Genomic DNA, 20,985 nt, shown 5'->3' with positions numbered 1-20,985 from the left:
GGGGGGCCCACACAGCTACTGAATGTTGTGTCTTACCATTTAGCTGTATGCGCTTGTATGTGAGGAGAACATACAGTTGAATGCAGCCGGATGATTGACAAGGCGAGGTGAGCATTGGCTCTCCACCCTGCCAATCACTGTTGTGGCCGCAAGAGGCCGTTCCCTCCCTTAGAGCTGTGGAACATGAGTGATGGGAGCAGGGAGAGGGTTGACATGAGAAGACTACAGTACTACAACCACACAGCAGGTAAGTATGGCTTTTTTTCCTTAGTTATAGAGGAGGAGACCTATGTGGGTTTGTGGAGCTGACTCCTGGGAAGGATGTTATCTATAGGGTTTGGGGTATGGGATGTGCTGGCTAACTGAAAAGGGGGTACCTAATTTCGAGGTACAGTTTACTCACAGTGGTGGTGTGTGTGTCGGGGGGGTTGTCTAACCGCTGCAGTGAGAGCAGTCAGTGTCCGGGGAGCCAAGGATAATGACAGGCAGCTGCGGTCCCGCAGCTGCTTGTCATTAGCCCCTTAAATGCTGCGATCTATAGCGATCACTGAGTCTAAGGTAGTAAGTGACAGGACAAGCTCCTGTCACTGACTGATCAGGACCCCCACAGCCATTCTGTGGGGGTCCCAATCGCTTGTACTGACTGGCGGGGGTAATCCACTTACCTCCGTCCTGTCAGATGGGCGACCTATGTATAGTCTGTTCTCAGGCAGGCTCTACGCATAGATCGCCTATAACACTGATCTATGCTATGCAGTCTAATGATTGTATGTTTAAAAGTGTTTTTCAAAAACTTTTTTAAAACACTTTTTTTAAAGTGTTAAAAAAAAACCTTATAAACCCCCTTCAATAAAAGTTTAATATACCTCCTTGTCCATTATAATAATATAAATAAATAAACATATTACATATGGTAGCGTGCAGAATTGTCCGATCTATTAAAATATAACATTATTGTTCCCACACGGTGAACGGCGTACGTGGAGGAAAAAAACACCAGGATTGCAGATCTTTAAAAATTATATATCAGAAAAAAATTAATAAAAAACTCAAAACCTTTTCTTTTACACCAATATGATAGTAATAAAAACTAAAGATCATGGTGCAAAAAATGACACCCCAACCAGCCCTGTAGGTGGAAAAATAAAAGCGCTATGGCTCTTAGAAGGCGGGGAGGAACATTGCATTAATTGACCCGAACATCCGTGCATCAATGGGCTCAGTCTTGAAGGGGTTAAGGAGCTTTTGCATATTTGTTTTGTCTCGTATATTATAGTATTTCTATGGACAACTTCTATATTTTATAACATGAATTAACAAAATTTCATAAAACATTACCTACCTTGTACAAACATTTAAATTGATGACATTTATATTTTCCATATTATCTTGTACAGTAACATCTAAATCAAAATATTCTTTACGTGCAGTATCTCTACGGGCCCTCTGGGAAACATAGCTTCTCAAATTATAGATAATGTGGAGCTACAAAATAAAGAAAATCATAATATTAAAGCATGGTCAGATTAGGAATAGTCACAGTAGTGTTCAACAGCTTCTTCAGAAATATTTTTGATTAGAGTTAATGCACAGAGCAAAGCCGCATGCGCATTCCCTGTACAGTGGCACTGAGTCCCTACAGGTTATGAGTTGCATTTCCATAGTTAGGGTACCGTTCACACTGAGTAAATCAGGCGGAATTCCATGGCAGAACTTTCCGCCGAGGAATCCCGCCTGTCTCAGTGTGTCATAGCTTGTCTATGGGAGAGCTCGTGCGCCTTCACTGCCGCCGCTCTCTGCTCAAAGAATTGACATGTCACTTCTTTGAGCGGAGAGCGGCGGCGGTGGCAGTGGAGGTGCACGGGCTCTCCCATAGACAGGCTATGGCACATTGAGACAGGCGGAATTCCACCTAATTTACTCGGTGTAAACATGCCCTTAGGACCTAATATGGCTATGTTCACACAAAATCAAAAAAATAGAAAAGTCGCATGTTATTGTCACGATTTAATTGACTTCAATGCAATGCATTGAAGTCAATGGAAAGATGGACGTCCAATGCACACAGTGTATGAAATGACGAACGTTGTCTGAGTGGATGTCAAAATACTGATCTTAAAAACTATATTGGATGTCTTTTGCAAACATCAGACGTTATTTTTTAGTTTTTCACACATATTTTTTCCTTTTTTACTGTCCTTTTACCGTTTTTACTATTAAATTCAATGGACTCTTTAATTATAGACACACCCAAAGGGAAATCAGTCCACCTGAACTAGAATAATGTACCAGCAGCTGTTATTGCACAGGTGGCCAAAGAGCAAAATGACGGACATCATTTCAAACTCAAAGTGCTAGACGTTATTTTTGCTTTTCTAAAATGGAGGAAAAAATGTTGTGTGACCATAACCTACTGATGTATTACAGTGTGAATGTCTAGAATGCACAATGCACAAAATCATGCACTAGTTTTCTAATTTTCCAATAGATAAATACATGAAAACTGAACTAACTGTTAAAGAGGTTTTCTCAAAACTTTAACTTATGATATAAGAGCCTAAATAGTCGGGGCAAACTGCTGGGAGAGCAAAGGTCCTATGCAGCTCCAACTCTAAACAACAGACAACTCTGTTCCCTACTCTGCCACCATTATCTCTTGTCCAGCCGAACAGAAAAAGGGCTTGTGCAATTGTTGGTTGTAGCCAAACTTATTATACTGCACCACTGAAAAATATGTTATACACTATTTTTATTTATTTAAATTTTTTTGTTTTACTTTTTTTATTGTTTGTACAATGCATTTACATATCGAAATATCTTTTCTTAAATCAAAAAGAAAAAAAGGAACCTTGCAGCAAATAGAAGCACATAAATAATAGAAATACATTGTATCAACTTTTTTGTTTTTTCTTTTTTTCCCCTATTACCATCCCTCCCCCTCCCTCCATCCCTCCCCCTCCCTCCCTAGAGTCTCTCATCTCCTTTTCTATAGTAATCTTTTATTTGATATAATATTCTTATTTTTTTATCATAGTATTCCTGCCATTTTTCCCCAATTTAATGCTGTCAGATGGGAGTTGCCCCGTCTATTTCCTATTAGTCTTTCCATAATGCAGTTGTGTTTTATGCCTCTCTTCATTTCTTTTATTGAAGGGATTTAAATGGTTGTCCATTTCTTAGCGATCACTAAACCACATACTATGAAGGAATGCATTATTATTGCTTTGTTTGCCCATGACTGATGTACAAGCTTTATAGATAGTAAAGCTACGGCAGGAGACCATTTGAAAGGTTCCTGCACACATCTAGTTAACATCTTAAAAACCCTATCCCATAATCCTTTAATACTTCTTTAAGACCACCATATATGTAGCATGGGCATGGTACCCTTTTCTATCTTACATCTCCAAACTTTATCTGTAGGGTCAGGGAACATCTTTTTTTCTTTAAAGCGACTCTGTACCCACAATCTGACACCCCCCCCCCCAGACCGCTTGTACCGTCAGCTGCTTTTAATCCAACATGTGTCCTGGGGTCCGTTGGGCAGGTGATGCAGTTAATGTCCTAAAAAACTACTTTTAAACTTGCAGCCCTGTGTCCAACGGCGGGGCTTAGAATGTCTATGCATTAGGCTGGCACAACCTCTCTGTCCCTCCTCCCCACCCTCCTCATCATTAGGAATGCTCCAGGCAGATTGTCTCCTATTCATCAGCTGTGTGAACACTGAACATGGGCTGGATCGTTAAGACACCTGTGCAGTATTCAGACAGGAGAAAATGTTCCAGTTGCATTCATTATGATGAAGAGGATGGGGAGGAGGAACAGTGAGGTGGTGCAAAGTTAGGGCACAGATATTCTAAGCCCTGGCCGTTGGGCACGGGGCTGCAGGTTTAAAAGTTGTTTTTTAGGACAATAACCGCATCACCTGCCGAACGGACCTCAGGACAGATCTTGGAATAAAGCAGCTATCCGAAGGTACAAGTGGTTTGGGGGGGTCAGATTGTGGGTACAGAGTCGCTTTAATGTACCAACGACATAATAACTTCCTAGATCTTTCAAGGTTGTTTTACACAGTTCGAGACTTGTTTAGTAATATTAAAAACTAATAGCCACTTTCGGGGTGAATATTCTTCCACCAGGTCTTCTTAATGGTTCGCAGAGAAAAGAATAAAGAGAGGAATTGGTAGGCCTATGTACCAGGTACACCAGAGACTTTTTGTTGTATTGGTGCCAAGAGATCTACTGACCTCTAGCAACTGGGTTTTAACCCAAAAGAGGAAATAAGGCCAACTAATGGAAAGGGCATTATATGGTGCACAGGGCAAGGTAAGTTACATTTACCATATTTTGCCCCAGTGTTTCTGACAGCATGGCGCTGGGGTTCTCAGTGCACTAGCCTCAGAGCTATCCCATTTACAGCCTGCGCAATTGACAAATGGCATTTGTGGCTGCAACAGGCGTTTACAGGGGTCATTTTACAGCTTGTGTCACAAGTGTCCCTGTAAAAGACTTTATTGCAAAAAATACAAAGTAAAAATTAAAAAATCATGATAAAAGCAAGGTCACAGACATGAGCATACGTTACCTGTAATAAGGCAAATCCAACTCCCTCAGCATGGACTGTAATATTGAGATCTCGCCCAACAGCAATCTACACTTCCAAGAAATAATTTATTATTAGTCTTATATCTAAAAATGAAAAAGTAAAATACATGATATTGAAACATTTTGAACTTTTAACTTTCTTTTTTTAATGTACGATAAACGTATAAAATGATTGCATTACCGGATTACTTTGAAGCATCATATAGTTCTCAGAGTTGATTGTAAAACTTGTAGAGTCCATCTGGTTTCCTTCTACGGATATGTGCAGGGCAGGTTTGCTAACCGAGTATTTAGATGCAAAGAGGGACATAGCTTGCAGGGCTACTATAGTGTCCTGTTAAAGGAAAAGATTAACACTGTGACAATCACCTGGTAACCATTGTGTGCTATGGTGGACTGGGAGGTGGGCACACACAAATGCGCCCACTTCCCAATTCAGCACAAATGAAGTTCATCCGACCAGTATCGGCAGGGATGATCTTCACCGACACCGGCCGCTCTGACCCAGCCGGGTCACAGAACGGCCGGTGTCATACAGAGTGTAAACCCAGCTTTATAGTTTATAAATCACCCCAATGTGTTTACATGGATTCACTACTAAAGTGAGCATTTTAAGGTTTTACCCGGACTGAAGCAAAAACTGCCAGAGGACAGGAAGTGGGAGGGTAAAGGACAAGCCCATCTGCTCCTCCTTAACCCCTAATGTAAGTGCCCTGGTGACACCCCTATACAACCTACTGATGCCAGTGATTGGCTGCAGCAGTCCTGTGCAGGGTTGATATCAATGGGAGAATTACACCAGGGACTATGGAGCATTGATAACACTGGGTCAATAGTGACAAGAGGGGTGGGTATAATTTTTTTTTTTACATTTTACTCCATTAACCCCTTCAGGACCGGGCTAAGTTTTGTTTGTGCGTTTTCATTATTTCCTCCTCGTGTTTAACCCCTTAAGGACCGGAACAAATTTTATGAATATGACCTGTGTCACTTTATTCATTAATAACTTTGGGATGCTTTTACCTATCCGGCTGATTCTGAGACTGTTTTCTCGTGACATATTGTACTTCACATTTCTTTTAAATTGGAGTCGATACTTATAACGAATCTTTATGAAAAAATACTAAATAGCGTGAAAAATTGTGAAAAAATGCATTTTTCCAACTTTAAAACTTTTCTGCTTATACAGAACATGGTTATACCACATAAATTATATATTAAATAGCATTACCAACATGTCTACTTTATGTTGGCGGCATTTATTAAACTATCTTTCTTTTTTTTTAGACAATAGAAAGCTTAAAACATTAGCAGCAAAATCAGATATTTTTAGGGACCTGTTCAGGTTTAAAGTGTATTTGAGGGGACTGTATGTTAGAAAGCCCCACAAAGCACCCCATTTCAGAAACTGCACCCCCCAAACTCTGCAAAAGCACATCCAGAAAGTTTTTTAACCCTTTAGGGGAGTCACAGAAATAAAAGCTAAGTGTGTAAGAAATTTGAAAATTTTAATTTTCTGTGCAGAGATTTTATTGTAATCCAATATTTTTCATAATTATAAGCTTATTACCAGAGAAATTGACCCCAATATTTATTGCCCCGTTTCTGCAGTTTATAGAAATACCCCATATGTGGCCCTATTGCGCTACTTGATGCAACCACAAGCCTCAGATATAAAGGAGCGCCTAGTGCATTTCAATGGCTCTGTTATATTTGGTCATTTCTGACCAGTTTTTATCTTTTAGCCCCTTGTGCAAATGAAAAAATCATGACAAGATCAATGATTTAGAGTAAAAATTTTAAAAAAATTACACTAAATGTTGGTCTAGCCTTGATTTTTTTCCATTTCCACAAGGGGTTAAAAAAGAATATAAACGCAAAACGTGTAGGGTAATTTCCCCTGAGTACGAAAATACCCCACATGTGCACATAATGTGCCATATGGGCACAGGGCAAGCGACCAAAGGGACAGAGCGCCATTTAGAGGCTGGAATGGAGGATGGAGGCCATGTCGCAATTACAAAGCTCCTGTGCTGCCAGGACAGTAGAAACCCCCCACAAGTGACCCCATTTTTGAAAGTACACCCCATAAGGAATCTAACAAGGGGTGCAGTGAGGATATGGACCCCACTGGTAACAGGCACATGTGTAGAACATGTGCCGTGAAAATAAAAAATACAATTTTTTTCATTTTCACGTCCCAAATGTGGCCGTCACCAGGGGGCCATATCACCGCTGCCCCCCTTGTTAGATTCCTTATGAGGTGTAGTTTCCAGAATGGGGTCACATGTGGGGGATTATACTGTCCTGGCCGCACAGAGGCTTTGTAATTGCATCATGGCATCCTCTAATGGGAATGGCGGCCATACCTATTTAGCTGGGGAAAAGGGACAATTCTAATTTATTTGGGGGTATTAGGCCAATTATTAGTTTATAAGGTTGAAAATGATAGGTGTCCATCAAATTCAACCTGTGTTGATCCAGAGGAAGGCAAAAAACCCTCGTGAGGCAGACGACAGTAGCTTCATCACAGGGGGAAAATTCCTTCCCGACTCCATAATGGCAATCAGAATAATCCCCAGATCAACGTGACCCCTGAAATAGGAATAAGGGACGGAATTTAGAAAATGTAGAACCCCAATGACGTGTGTTGCGCCTTGAAGTGATCCAGTATGCAGAGGCCGGGGTGATCAGGGGCCTCCTGTTTTCCAATGTGGGGGACGTCACCTGGAAGTTGTTGTCCTGGTGCGATACGGGGTCCTTCATATCCAGAAGCGCTGGGTCCGCTCCATGGCTGCTAAATATTAGGGCTCTATTACTGCTTCTGATATTTTCGGATCGTGCCGCAAGCTACAGTAGCTCGGGCAGCGAGAAGAGGGGGTGCTGGTATAAAAGTTATCCGTACCGGTGGTAACCTTTATCCAGCAGTGGGAAGATCAGTTCCCGAACGATCTCCCCACTAACTCGGAGGAGGGGGGGGCATCTGGGGGCTGGATTCGGGTGTCCCTTCCTTCATACACTCTGAGGCTGCGTTCACACTACGTATATTTCAGTCAGTATTTTTCAGTCAGTATTGCAACCAATTGTCTTTTATCTGACAGCTTTTAAAAAATTAAAACTTTCTCTATTCCCAGCCTTTTAGCGCTTTTATCCTTTGGTCTATGGGGGTGTAATTTTTTGCACCATGATCTGTACTTTCTATCGGTACCTTACTTGCATGTATGCGACTTTTTGATCACTTTTTATTACAATTTTTCTGGATTTGATGTGGCAAAAAATGCGCAATTTAGCACTTATGCAGGTTTTGCGCTTACACCGTTTAACGTGCGAGATCCAGAATGTAATAATTAAATAGTTCGGGCGATTATGTACGTGGCAATACCAAATATGTTTGTTTATTTATTCATTTATTTTTATTTATAAAATGGGAAAAGGGGGGTGATTCAAACTTTTATTAGGGGAGGTTTTTTTTTTTTTTAATAAAAACACTTTTTTCTTTTACAGTATACATCGCGGGGGGGGGGAGATCCCCCCACTAGACACCAGGGATAGGGGGAAATTGTAAGTTTAAATGCAGCTGTCAGTTTTGACAGCTGCATTTAAATGTATAATTAGCGGGCACGGCTAATAGCCGCGATCTCGGGCTGCACATAGCACCTGGGATTGCGGCGGTTCAGAGCGGGGCGCCCCCCCCTCTCAACCGCCCCTCCCGCATCAGAAGGTACAGTTATGTGCTGATGCGGGGAGGGGTTAATGAAGGTCTCTGCTTAAAATTATTTTGTTTTATACTAATGTTAAACAAGAATATTTTATTTTAGATGACACTCTTTGTACAAAACCACAAAACCCATCCCTAAATAAATAGCGTATGTTAATTGAGAAAGCTCACACATAGCTAAAACGTAATATGGCAAAAAAGAAGAAGCCTGCAAAAAGCTCTAAGAAATTAGACATAAAACTGGCATTTTTTTATAGCATTTCTTTGGTAACTCAACTAACCTGAGTAGACGAATATCCTCCAAGGTGGTTTCTTTGCTGGCTTAACCATTTCATCACTGCTACTCCTTCGGAAATACGATTCTGTATTGCATGTGACAACAAGACATAGGATGCCACTTCTATATCAACAGAACTGGGTTGCCACCAGCCTCGGGCTCTTTCATTGTTAGACTTCCAGAACCTTAGATCACCTGTAATGTATACCATCAAATTGCTGGTATGAATGTTTTTAAAAATTATATAAATAATAATGCTATAATGAACAGGGGCGTAACTAGAAATGTCTGGGCCCCATAGCAAACTTTTGATTGTGCCCCCACCCCCAACTGACTACTAAGCCATCAAGTGTAGTCATAACTGCAAGCACTCATCAAGAGCCCAGGAGGCCATTTGCTACTACAAATTATGACAGCTAACAGGGCCCAGTGTACTGCACCAGACCCCCTGATGTGTCGGGCCCCATAGCAGCCGCTATGGCTGCTACAGTGGTAGTTACGCCCATGATAATAAATAGAATGACATAATGAAAGCCCCATTATGTGACTTATTATAAGAGCCTGATAGATATTTTTTCTGTTGGATTTGTGCTAAATGGACCAGTAGTATGACTATGTAAAATCTGGTATTGACAAGACACGATATGACTGTAATTCCAAGGTTAAAACAAAAGTCTGGGGTCTGACTTTTTTTTTTTCAAAAGAGCCTCCCTGGCTCCAGCGTGGTTTGCTGTCCTCCGCTTCAGTTCCAAGTCCCCCGGCCACTTCCTGGTTTGAGCGGGGACCTGGGTTGTGACGTGTCAGGTCTGCTCAACCAGTCAGTAGTCGAGGCGAGACCCGGTTACGCACTAGAGCTGGGGAGGTAGGTGCATGTTGTTATGTTAAGCCACCTCCTCCCTGACTCGTTTAAAAAAATAAATAAATAAAGCCTGACCTCAACTTCTCTTTTAAATTGAAAAGATTTAAACTATCGTTTTAATAACTTTTTTTTTTCTTGCAACATACGTGTCTAACTAGAATTAGAAGAAAAAAATAATGTTACCATTGCGCTCTGCTCGGCGGTTCAGGAGGTCCAGACCCTCTTTAGCTTTATTTCTTCCAACCAACGACAGTGCATATGTCACAAGGCTCAGGGTGTAGTTATCTGAGGTGACTTCATTCATTTGAGACTCCAAGTAATTTGTAGCAGCTGTTATTTGAGAAGAATTCTAGAGGATTGAAAAACATTTGTTTTAAATAAAAAAAAGTAGAATTTTTTTTTTATTTCACTGGAAATAGCACCCAGAGCTTTCTCCTTACTCAAAGACATTTTGTATTCATGCTTTACTATAGCAGTGGTTTAAATAAACTTCTCCTCTGCGTTGGATCAATGTTCTCTGATCTAAAGCCAACAATGGCATATAAAATGCATCATTTACAGTGTAGACAAAGTACAATGGCATGGGTTTTTGTTTTTTTTACCTATAAACACATACTAAGAAATTGTGCTGCTACTATTTACTCAGTATTAACCCACTGGTTACAGTCATGACTTAAAATATTCAATAAACTAGTTACTTAAAAAGCGTGAACATATGGATTCATGTATAATGCAAAGAACCTTTTCTTCTATCACATTGCTCGTAAAATGAATTGCTTGTTTAGAAAAAGTAGCTTAATTGCAATTGTAGGGCTTGGCAACGTAGTGGACTTCTACCTAATTTTATTTATGCTTTTTAGGGCCAGTTCACATGGAGAAAAACTGGCGGAATTCCGCGATGGAACTCACCACCATGGAATCCTGCCAGCCTCCATGTTATACTGGCAGTCTATGGGAGGGCTTGCGCGCCTCCTCTTTCCACGCCTCTCCGCTCTGAAGAATTGACATGTCAATTCTTCCGTGTGGAGAGAGGAGGCGCACAAGCCTCCCATAGACTGCCAGTATGACATGAAGGCTGGCATTAATCCGTGGCGGAGAGTTCCACCACAGAATTCCGTCAGTTTTACTCCAAGTGAACTGGCCCTTATACCACAATGTATGCATTATGGCCACTACATCAAGCCTTCCTGCAAATCAACGTAACCAACCCAAAGATCAACAATGAACCCCCATGAGGATGCATGATAAGTTCATTTAAGGTACTGGAGGTCAGGGTGTTGCAGATGTAGTATGGACAGTACTATGCACCTTTTTATTTTTAAGTGAAATTAAAATATTTTTTAGGATATGTTTACTTATGTAACTCCATGATAAAGCAAGATCTCAGGACAGTCATGTAAATTTACAATTTAGTTGCCTTTAGTGTTATTTGACTTGTCTCCAAAGGGAAAGCTGGTGAGAAATTTGAGTTTCCTGTTTCCTTGATGGATATATGCACATGTACAATAATAGATTATACAGTAATTCAACTCATACAGGTTGTTGTAAAGTAACATTAAATAATATGAGGGGTCGTCAAAGTGGCACAGAGCTGCAAAACTGCAGTTACCTGTCTCCTCTTCCCCGCTACCTCTGCTCCCCTAATAAAGCCGAATTGTTTTTTTACACGCAATGGTGAGCGCCATCTATACTTCTTCACTTGGATATGTTTAATAATATAGACTCTTGTTTCTGTAAGTTTTTATCCAGAAGCGAAAAAATACATTTGATGAATAATATATTAATTAGAATTTATGGACTAGTTAAAATTCTTCTATACCAGAAATACCCAATAGGTGGACTACAGGTTTAATGAATCCCATGGTTGCCTGTCAAACAATCTGGTCCCTTAAACATCTAAAATGTGTTGGATTCAGCTGCTTTAATCGGGTTAATGAAAGGACAGAAACCTTATAACACTATGTGCAATTTTAGAGAATCATAGAGAGTCATAGCGCCTCTGTTCACTCTTTGCTCTCTGCTGAGGACATGATGCATATTATTGTATATGTATCTGACATCTTTGGGGGCCACTATGACTTATACCCATAGGTATTTCCTATGGGATCACTCTCAGTAACTATAAGCCTCTTTGTTTACACAGTATTTTAGCACCTTTAAAGCGACCCTGTACCGGCACCTTGCCCCCTTGCCGCGCTGCTAAAATTTATTTTTTCCTCAAAATATCGGCACCGGAAGACAGGCCGACCCCGTCTCCAAGGGTTCAGCCTCTCTCCTGCTGCCGGTACTTTTATCAGCGCGGTGAGGTGGGGAGTCAAACTGGCATGGTCTAGAGTATCAGTGCCCTAGGCCAGCGGCGCCTCTCTACTCACCTCCCTTAACTTTCAGCACTCCCCTGAGCTGGATGGAGGAGGGGAGAAAGATGCCGCACACCCAGGGCACTGATGCTCTAGGCCCTGCCAGTTTGTCTGTCCACTCCACAACGCCGCATTGATAAAAGTCTTTTTTCCTCTAAATACCGGAACCGGAAGACAGCGTTTCGGGGTGGCAAGGTGGCGGTACAGAGTCGCTTTAAAGCGTAACTGTCATATTTTTTTTTATTGCAGAAATCAGTAGTATAAAAGATTTTAAGAAACTCTGTAATAGGTTTTATCAGCCAAAAAAGCCTCCTTCTGTACTCAAGAAGCAATTTCCTAGCCTCCCCCCTGACTTCTTATCTGTGCATTATCAGGCAAACATGTCTTCATTACAGAGAAGCCAGTGAAGACGGGCTCTGCTCTCTCCATTCTATCCTTATGGAGGGGGGAGGGGCTGAGGGAGATGAGGGAGCAGGAAGAGGTGACATGAAGGTCAGCTGTTTGTAGACTCTCCAGGCACCTAAAACGCAGGATTCTGGGGTCAGAAAGGTCAGTGCTTATCTATGAACTTACTGAGAGAAGATTGCAGGGTGTTGTGCTGTGCAGGACTGCTCCGTGGTCAGTCACTCCTAACAGCCCCTCTCCTCTCCATAGCCACATAATGGACACAGAAATCCTGCTTCTTCTGAAGTGAGGGGGGAGGCTGGGAGATTGCTTTTTAACCTATTACAGAGTTTCTTAAAATCGCTTGTACTGTTGATATTTAATGTTTTAAAAAAATGACCCTGAAATGACAGTTACGCTTTAAGGCTATGTTCTCAGTATGGGATTTTATCAGGGAAAGACGGCCATCCTTATCAATAGATAAAATCCCATACGGAGAACAGTATGGGATTTGCAGTTGTCATTAAAAACAGATGGACATAGCCTAAAGATGTAAAAAGTTAAAAATATTTCAGTTTTACATCTCAAAAAATGTTCTTTTTTCCATTGAAAGTTCAAGGTTCAACTTTATATCCTTTATTAGTACAGATATAAATCTGAGTGCCAGGAACTTCTTTTGGGACGTATATGTCTCAAGAAATATCTGCACTGCATTGAAGATTTCCCCACAAAATTTTAAGCATAATTTTACATTTTAATATTTTTTTCTATTACATCTACAAGAAGTGTGTTATGCATATGGTAACCATGTCTTGATTAAGTTGATTAGTTGGTAATTGATCTTCCTCCAAAGAGAGAGCTAAAGTGTTGAAGACTTGAAAGCTTGCGAAGACAGACAGAGAACGTCCTTGTAAAGCTTGAATTTGGATTCACCATAAAAAAAAATTTTTACAAAAAATTCTCTTCTATTGGCCTATAAAAATCCAGATTTATCATAAACATCAATTGAAAGGTTGCTACAGTTGAGGATCTTATTGAAAGATCAATTGAGCTCAAGCCCATGATCCATAAAACTGATGTTCTTAAGAGCATGATAAAAGAATTTTAGCTGCCATGACTGCAGGAATGTTTATCGACGTCTGGTAAGCAATATTAATCTTATAAAAGGTTGTTCTTTCATCACAGTCTGAGGACAGCATGTATCCTCAGTTTTCACTGAAGCTGACTTATTGCATTGTGGGATTCTAGCAGCATTTGGACTGAATATAATGTGCAATGTTCTAGTCACAACGAATGTTACTAGGAAACATTAGAGGTCTGAATCATAGCGAATGTTCATGACACTGTAGTAGTAACATTTTATGGTTATTTTCCAGCGCTGCAATCAGTTGGTGTGCATCTGAGTTGCCTTTGTAATGTCTCCAGAACACTTGATTGCTTTGGAGCGGTGAGAACGTATTCTCAACACTATTTAGACAACCTATTACTATGTGAGCTGTTTTTTCCCCAAGTCACCATTTTCATAAGCAGTGTTTTCAATTTAAATGTCATATTTTTTTTTTGTTGTCGATACTATTATAAAATTGCATCTTTGGAGAAAATCACATAAATTGTGCTATTATGACATAATCACTGTGGAATGAAGCTGATTACTTCATAGGATTTTGAAGGTCCAAGTAAAAGGAATCCCCCTGTTTTCCTCTAGGACTGTTTCTGCTATGGGTTATGATACAATTTTCATTTTGCCAATGGGCACATTTGGCGCTCATGTAGATTGCTAGAAAAAAATTGGGTGAGCTATGCCAGGTTTACACTGGGTTGATTGATATGCTATATAAAAACTGGTACTAGTGTTGAACACACTTGCCGAACTGTACAGGTTTGGCAGCATTCTCCAAACTTGGACGCTCAATATTTGACTCCTAGCGTCTGAAGAAGTTGGATGCCGCCAACTGGTTTGGCTGTCACAAAAACATGTTGTATCAATGTTTTCCAGGACTCCACAGGAAAGATCCAGCTTTTCCAGACACTGGGAATTAAATGCCAAGCGTTCGAGTTTGAAGAACGTTCTCGAACCCAAACAGTCCAGCAAGGAATCTGTATACAAGTTTGTACTGGTGTTAAGCAGACCCGTTCGTTGGGTTCGTTGGAACGTGAAAAAAAAAAGTTTGCAGACCTAGACCTGAACCCTATTGAAATCGATGGGGACACAAATTTATGGGTCCAAAAATAGCTGGAAAATGGATGCAGAGGGCTAGAGGGCTGAAAAGGGAAGGAAGAATAGGACAATTTCAATAGCACTTAAAATAATAACATTAAAAAATAAAGAGATAAGTTAAATGAAATAATCATTTGGCAAGAGGACGTGGAGGTCCAAGTGGAGGAGGAGGAGGTAGAGGTGAAAGTGGCGATAGAAAAGGCAGAGGAGAAGCTAGCCGACAGTGTAGAGTAGAGATTTGTATGTCCAAGGTATAGAGGAAAAGCTCTGGCCAATTCTCTAATTTAGAAACTCAGAAATTAAATGGAGAAGACCCATCACTCCCAGGAGTACCAGGAGACATGTGGACACATACTCATCCACCATGTAGCTGTAATTCTGCCTCCTGCTAATACGTGCTGTTTTAGATGGTGGTGGTAAATGTTGTGAAGTGCTGAGGAAGGTGTTCCGCATTGCAGCCATGCTCATCCTCCATTCCAAGGTGGTACTGGTCCCCCAGCTGCATTGGCGACACCTTCCTTCACAGCCTTGTGCTCCCACCAAACGCTCTCTGTCAGGAACGCCGACAGTTGAGTGTCTACCAGCTTGTGCTTGTATTCCAGTATCTTTCTGTCACATTCTACTGATATTAAGGGTGCAATGTACCAGAAGGATGGCCACCCAATTATCAGCACTGTTGAGAATCCTGGTAACTCGGCGGTCATTCCACAGGCACTGCAACATGTAATTGCTTACGAGAGCCAGGCTGCCCAGAGGCAAGGACATTCTTTCCTCAGTGGGTGTCTCCTTTGGCTCCTGTGCATCCCCCCAGCCACGCTCTGGTGCCACCCGTTGGCTGCTCTGGGTGCCACACTGCTGTGAGCACAAAATAGAATTAGACACTTTTTTCATTTATTCCACCCACTATTTTTAAACCTAACCAAAATTAGTTCAAGGGAAGAGCTATAACTCGTCCAAGAAATCACAAACCATCTAGAAAAAACTGCACACAATCCAGCAAAAACATCCAAAAACCCAGGGACACACAGAAGAACCTGGGAGGCCCTCGGGACCCAGTTAAGCCTAGTTTTCTCGAAAAGGAAAGACTTGGCAAAATAGGGTTCATAAAAGACTAGCTAAGGAAGAAACCACTGCCTGAGCAATGCAAAATTTCAGCTCACATTTGCAAAGAAAAACCCCTGGATGTTAACCAATACTTAATGTATTATGAAAAGATTCTTTATAATTGAGTTTGGTGTAAAGAACATGCACTAGTCTTTTACATTCTCCAAACACCCCTTTGAAATAGAACTTTTTGTTCTCTCAGGTGTTTTCAAATTTTAGAACCATAACTATATTTCCACAACTCATTGTCTGGAAACTTGTCCGTGGTTGTCAGGATTTCGGCTTTCCATTTAAATGAAAATGTGTTCATGAAAAAAATTGCCCAGACGCAGGAAATGGTAGGAAAAATAAATAAAACCCCATACTCACCCCCTGTGCTTGCTCCTGCAAAGCTGCAGCCAATCACTGGCCTCAATGGTCACATGCATAGTGTGTGGCACTTTTGCCAGGAACTCCAGAGTAGTAGTGGAGCTAGACTGTGAGCGACTAGAGAAGTAAGTATATATTTTTTTGTACTTCTTTTGTCCCTGGGCAATTCTCTTATTTGTCTGAAAAATCTTTTTAATAGAGACCTTTGTATTGTCTATGGCCAGGTTCACACTATGTATGACAGAAGCCGTTCTGTGACACGGCCGGCTGCTGTCTGAAGTTAATCTCGCTAGTACCAGTGGGATGAACTTAATTTCTTTTTTATTGAAATTGGCGCATTTGGGTGTGCCCGCATTCCAATTAACCATAGCCAACAATATAAAATGCGGCTGGAGCTGCACTTCACATTGTCTGCTCTGTACGTCTTGTGCAGACTGCTATTCAATGAATAGCTGCCGCACAAAACTGACATGTCAGTTTTTTGTGTGGCCGCTTGGAATCCCGGCTGGAGTGTATACAGTATGTATACACTCCGGCCAGTATTCCATAGCAATTAAATTAATCAACAATTTCATTAACTACGTCCGTTGTTTAATGAAATTATACGTTGTATAATTTATATGTATAATTATAACTTAGCCTATGTCTCGGGGATAAAAGTCTTTATGGTCATGTGCATCATGACTGGTGCAGTGTTTTACTCACTGGAAGTAATGAAGATTCCTTTTGCTTATCAACAAGTAGAGGTTTTGAAAACGAAAGATTTTATACAAAAAGTAAGGAAAATTGTAATAATAATAATAATAATACTCTTTATGCAAAGAAAAAAAATTTTAACATTTATTTTCTTAAAAAGTGATACATGCCCCTATAAATCTTATCAAAAGGAAAAGAACTATAATAACAGGGAGCAATGTGTAGGAGTAGTAGACTAGAACACTAACGTTTTACAGTTCTGTATAATAGATACATTATTGAAAATTAGACTTAAAGGAGAAGTCCCATGGAAGAAGAAAAATTGCAGTCAGGCTGGTGGGGGTAGAAAAATAATAAAGAACTGAACTAAAGGCTTCTGATGCACTGGTCCCGGGATTCTTTCACATAGGCCGGTTACTTGCAGCTCTGCTAGCTGCAATGTCACGACCCCGGGTGAGTGATTGCCCGCCCAGCCATCCAGTGACACCCGATCGCTCAGCCAGGCCATGATGTTTCAGCTGGTGAAGCCTGGTATGTGACATATCCATTTCCAGCTGGCTACTGCGAATAGGACCCGGGAGCGCCGCATCTGTGGCACAAGGATGGGTGAGTTCAGGTCTTTATTATTTTCCTGCCCCCAACAGCCTGCCTGCAGTTTTTGTCCTTCCATGGGACTTCTCCTTTAAAGGGAACCTGTCTTCACTTCCACACTACCTAAACCATAAGTCATTTGAGTGGTCTCTAGCTGCTTCCCCCCATCCATTAGCCTTGATTAATAAATCTCTCCCTGGCTTTTTACATTATTAGTAGAGATGAGCGAACCGGGTTCGGGTTTGAGTCCATCCGAACCCGAACGTTCGGTATTTGATTAGCAGTGGTTGCTGAAGTTGGATAAAGCCCTAAGGCTATGTGGAAAACATGGATATAGTAATTGGCTGTATACATGTTTTCCAGACAACCTTAGAGCTGTATCCAAGTTCAGCAGCCCCCGCTAATCAAATGCCGAACGTTCGGGTTCGGATGGACTCGAACCCGAAACCGGTTCGCTCATCTCATTATTAGCTATTTATAGGTTAAAGGGGTAGTGCGATGTAAGACATTTTTTCAATAAACAACACACATTACAAAGTTATACAACATTGTATTGTGTGTTATTTAAGTGCCTGCAATACACTGAGTCCCCTGAGCTGTAATCATTTGCAGCAGCACGTGGCTGAGCGGGCCTCCCAGGATCTGCAAATGTCTCTTCAACTGAAGGCACTTCTGACGAGCGACTACACTTGAGGTCAGTCGGGAAAGGGGGGGGGGGCAATCAAAAGTTTGCTATGGGGCCCAGTAATATTTAGTTACATCCCTGGCCAGAAGAGAGTAGGGCATGAAACAAGAGCTGGTGGTGGCAGTGAGTTTGAGTATGTCAGTGGGAGCAAAACCAATAACAAGGGTCCCTATTCTCGAGACTGCAAGGGGACCCTGGTGGTTGGACCCCTGTGATGTCTTTCTTATGCCCTATAGGGCATAGTAGTATTGTAGTAATAAAGTAATAATTGCGGTAATAAGCTATGTTCACATTTGGTAAGAGACCGGCCGTTGTGTGACCTGGCCGGGTCACGGAACGACCGGTCTCAGAAAAAAATCATCCCGGCCGGTACTACAGTACCGGCCAGATGATCTTTAGCGCCGCTGAGTTCTGATGCGGGTGCATCCGTGTGAGCCCGCATCAGAAGTCTCCACTGCAGCTCCGGCCGCACTCTCCATTGTGTGAACTGACGGGGTTTTCTGTGGCCACTATTCTGCGGCCGTTTTTCGGCCGGAGTGCATACCGTGTTTATACACTCTGGCCGGGATTTCCTAAGCCTGCAGCACTAAGTAACTACCCCAGAAATCACGCCCGTTGTAACAATGGCCATGATTTCTGCGGATTTCAGCGGAAAGTGTAAACATAGCCATAAAGTGTAACTTTTAAAAGATGGGCACATCTAATAAAAAAAAAGCTACTGCTCAATATTTATTTCTTGTAAATATGTTTCTTGTTGTAATGAACTTACCAAGAGTCCAGGATATTCGATAAGAGCCGACATTATATAAGCAGTCAGAGTAACTGGGCTATAATCGCCTCCTTGAAGTTGAGTATTTATTATTCTCCCAGGTTCCCAAAATTCTCCATTTTTCTTCTGATAGGTTAAAAGCCATGTTAGGGTATCATGAAGGACCACAGGGTCAACTAATATAAACTGTCGTGCTTTTAAAAAACAACGCAGGACAAAGGCAGACAACCTGTGGAATAGAGAAACAATGAGGGAGGAAACTAAAACTGCATGTCTAAAAAATCTGGCATGGTTTGCATGAAAAAGTGGTTTACATGATTTGCATCACATTTTTTATGCATTTTAGACTTTTTTTTTTGTTTCACTGAATAAGGGGGCATTGCTTAAATGGAGCATTGTGTGGCAAGAATGCAACACAGTAGTAAGACAACCAACAAATGGTAGACTAGACAGTCTACAGATGCTCCACATTTTCAAACAGCATGTAAGTTTAAACTAACAATTGAAGGGGTGGTTCAGAAAAAAAAAAAAAAAATATATATATATATATATATATATATACTGTATATATATATATATATATATATATATATATATATATATATATATAAACACACACACTGTATATATATTCTCAAAATCAACTGGTGCCAGAAAGAGCCAGAGTTCTTTTTATTTATTTCTATTAAAAAATCTCAAGTATTTCAGTACTTATTAGCAGCTGTATGTCCTGCAGGATGTGGTGTATTGTTTCCACTCGGACAGAGATGGCAGCAGAGAACACTGTCTATGTCAGGAACTGTCCAGAGCAATAGCAAATCGCCATAGAAAACCTCTCCTGCTTTTCAGAACTGAAAGAATATGACTTCCTATAGGACATACAGCAGCTGATAAGTATTGTAAGACTTGAGATTTTTAATAGAAGTAGATTACAAATCTCTGCACTTTCTGGCACCATTAGATTTGAAAGAAGTGTTTTTGTTTGCTGAACTACCCGTTTAAAGGGAACCAATCACGATGAAAATTGCCCTAATGATAAGAAAACGTGCTGGCACATCACCCAGCACGCTTCCCAAACATCCCTCTGTGCCCCCCTCTATTAGACCGTATTCTTACTTATACAAAGTCCCGCTCTGTATGTAAATTGCGGGCAAGTAGTCACGGTGGGCGTATCTAGTCACGGTCCTGGGCGTATCTATGGTCGTGGGCGGTTGAAATCGCCGTAATCGCGCCCAGAGGGGGGTGATTGAAAGACCTGCGTTCTGCTAACGTCACCCGGCAGTACATCAGCATCTTTTCCTGCCATACAGCGCTTGCGCTGCGTGCTAAAGACATTGAACGCAGGCTCCGCTCGACGTGATTGGCGTGATTACAGTAATTCCACCGCCCAGGACCATGACTAGATACGCCCAGGACCGTGAGTAGATACGCCCACCGTGACTACTTGCCCGCAATTTACACACAGCGCGGGACTTCATAAAAGTAAGAATACGGTCTAATAGAGGGGGGCACGGAGGGTACAGGGGATGTTTGGGAGACGTGCTGGGTGATGTGTGGGCACGTTTACTTATCAGTAGGGCGATTTTCGGCGTGATTGGTTCCCTTTAAACTGTTTATTATTTATCTGACTTAATGTATTCTTGCTGTAAGTGCGGTCACCTGATGCTTTTTACATTTCAGCTGATATTTCTGTGACTAAAAATATCCAGACTAGGAAATATGTATCTTAAAGAAATATTCCTCTAAAAAATGGTTTTAATTTATCTGCAAGGTACATTAATGAGAGGCCTAACGCTTTACCCTAACTCATTGCTAGACCATGTTGGAAAAAAAAAGAAAAAAGAAAAATGTATTTCTAAAGTAAAAATGTCTAACTTCCTGTCACTCCAAACCACTTATGTCGTACATCAAAAGGATCACATCAGAAAGACTATGAACTAACATGCTACTATGAACCAAAGTATTAGTATTAAGTATTAACGCAGAGGTTCAGGGGCATGGGAGGTGGGTAAGTATAGATTCTTTATTATGTTCCAGCACCCCCCAGCCTGAACTGGATTTATTACTTTTAGACGGACTTCTCCTTTAATTTTCATGATAATAATAAAATATTAGATAATAAGATGATGTACCAGGTACTTCCTGCAGGGTCATCATTTCCAAAGGCACTAAAAGACCCATCTTCTCTTTGATAGTTTAGTTCTTTTTGGTAACCTAAGAAGCAAAGAGACTGTTTTAATATACAACAAGAGAGTGTAACGGAATACGTATAAGGAATACTTGACTAAATACAGCACATAATTTGTCCTTGAAGATTACATTATTTATTGTGCTTGTGGTCATAGGAAGCAAC

The 20,985-nt window shown here is 41.1% G+C and overlaps 1 protein-coding gene across 2 annotated transcripts in view; it reads right to left on the bottom strand.

Moving 5' to 3' along the window:
- Positions 1 to 20,985, bottom strand: part of LOC138795491 (CD109 antigen-like) — a 105,021-nt gene that overhangs the window by 8,909 nt on the left and 75,127 nt on the right. For both annotated transcript variants that reach the window (XM_069974642.1, XM_069974641.1), the window contains 7 exons: positions 20,765 to 20,846; positions 18,633 to 18,861; positions 9,643 to 9,808; positions 8,605 to 8,795; positions 4,787 to 4,939; positions 4,586 to 4,651; positions 1,343 to 1,485 (listed from right to left, as the gene is read on the bottom strand). In XM_069974642.1, the coding sequence (XP_069830743.1) occupies positions 1,343 to 1,485; positions 4,586 to 4,651; positions 4,787 to 4,939; positions 8,605 to 8,795; positions 9,643 to 9,808; positions 18,633 to 18,861; positions 20,765 to 20,846 (1,030 nt within the window). The remainder of the gene's footprint in view (positions 1 to 1,342; positions 1,486 to 4,585; positions 4,652 to 4,786; positions 4,940 to 8,604; positions 8,796 to 9,642; positions 9,809 to 18,632; positions 18,862 to 20,764; positions 20,847 to 20,985) is intronic.

This window comes from Dendropsophus ebraccatus, chromosome 6 (assembly GCF_027789765.1).
Source record: "Dendropsophus ebraccatus isolate aDenEbr1 chromosome 6, aDenEbr1.pat, whole genome shotgun sequence".
NCBI classification, from domain to species: Eukaryota; Metazoa; Chordata; class Amphibia; order Anura; family Hylidae; genus Dendropsophus; species Dendropsophus ebraccatus.
This window is presented reverse-complemented; position numbering and strand designations above follow the sequence as displayed.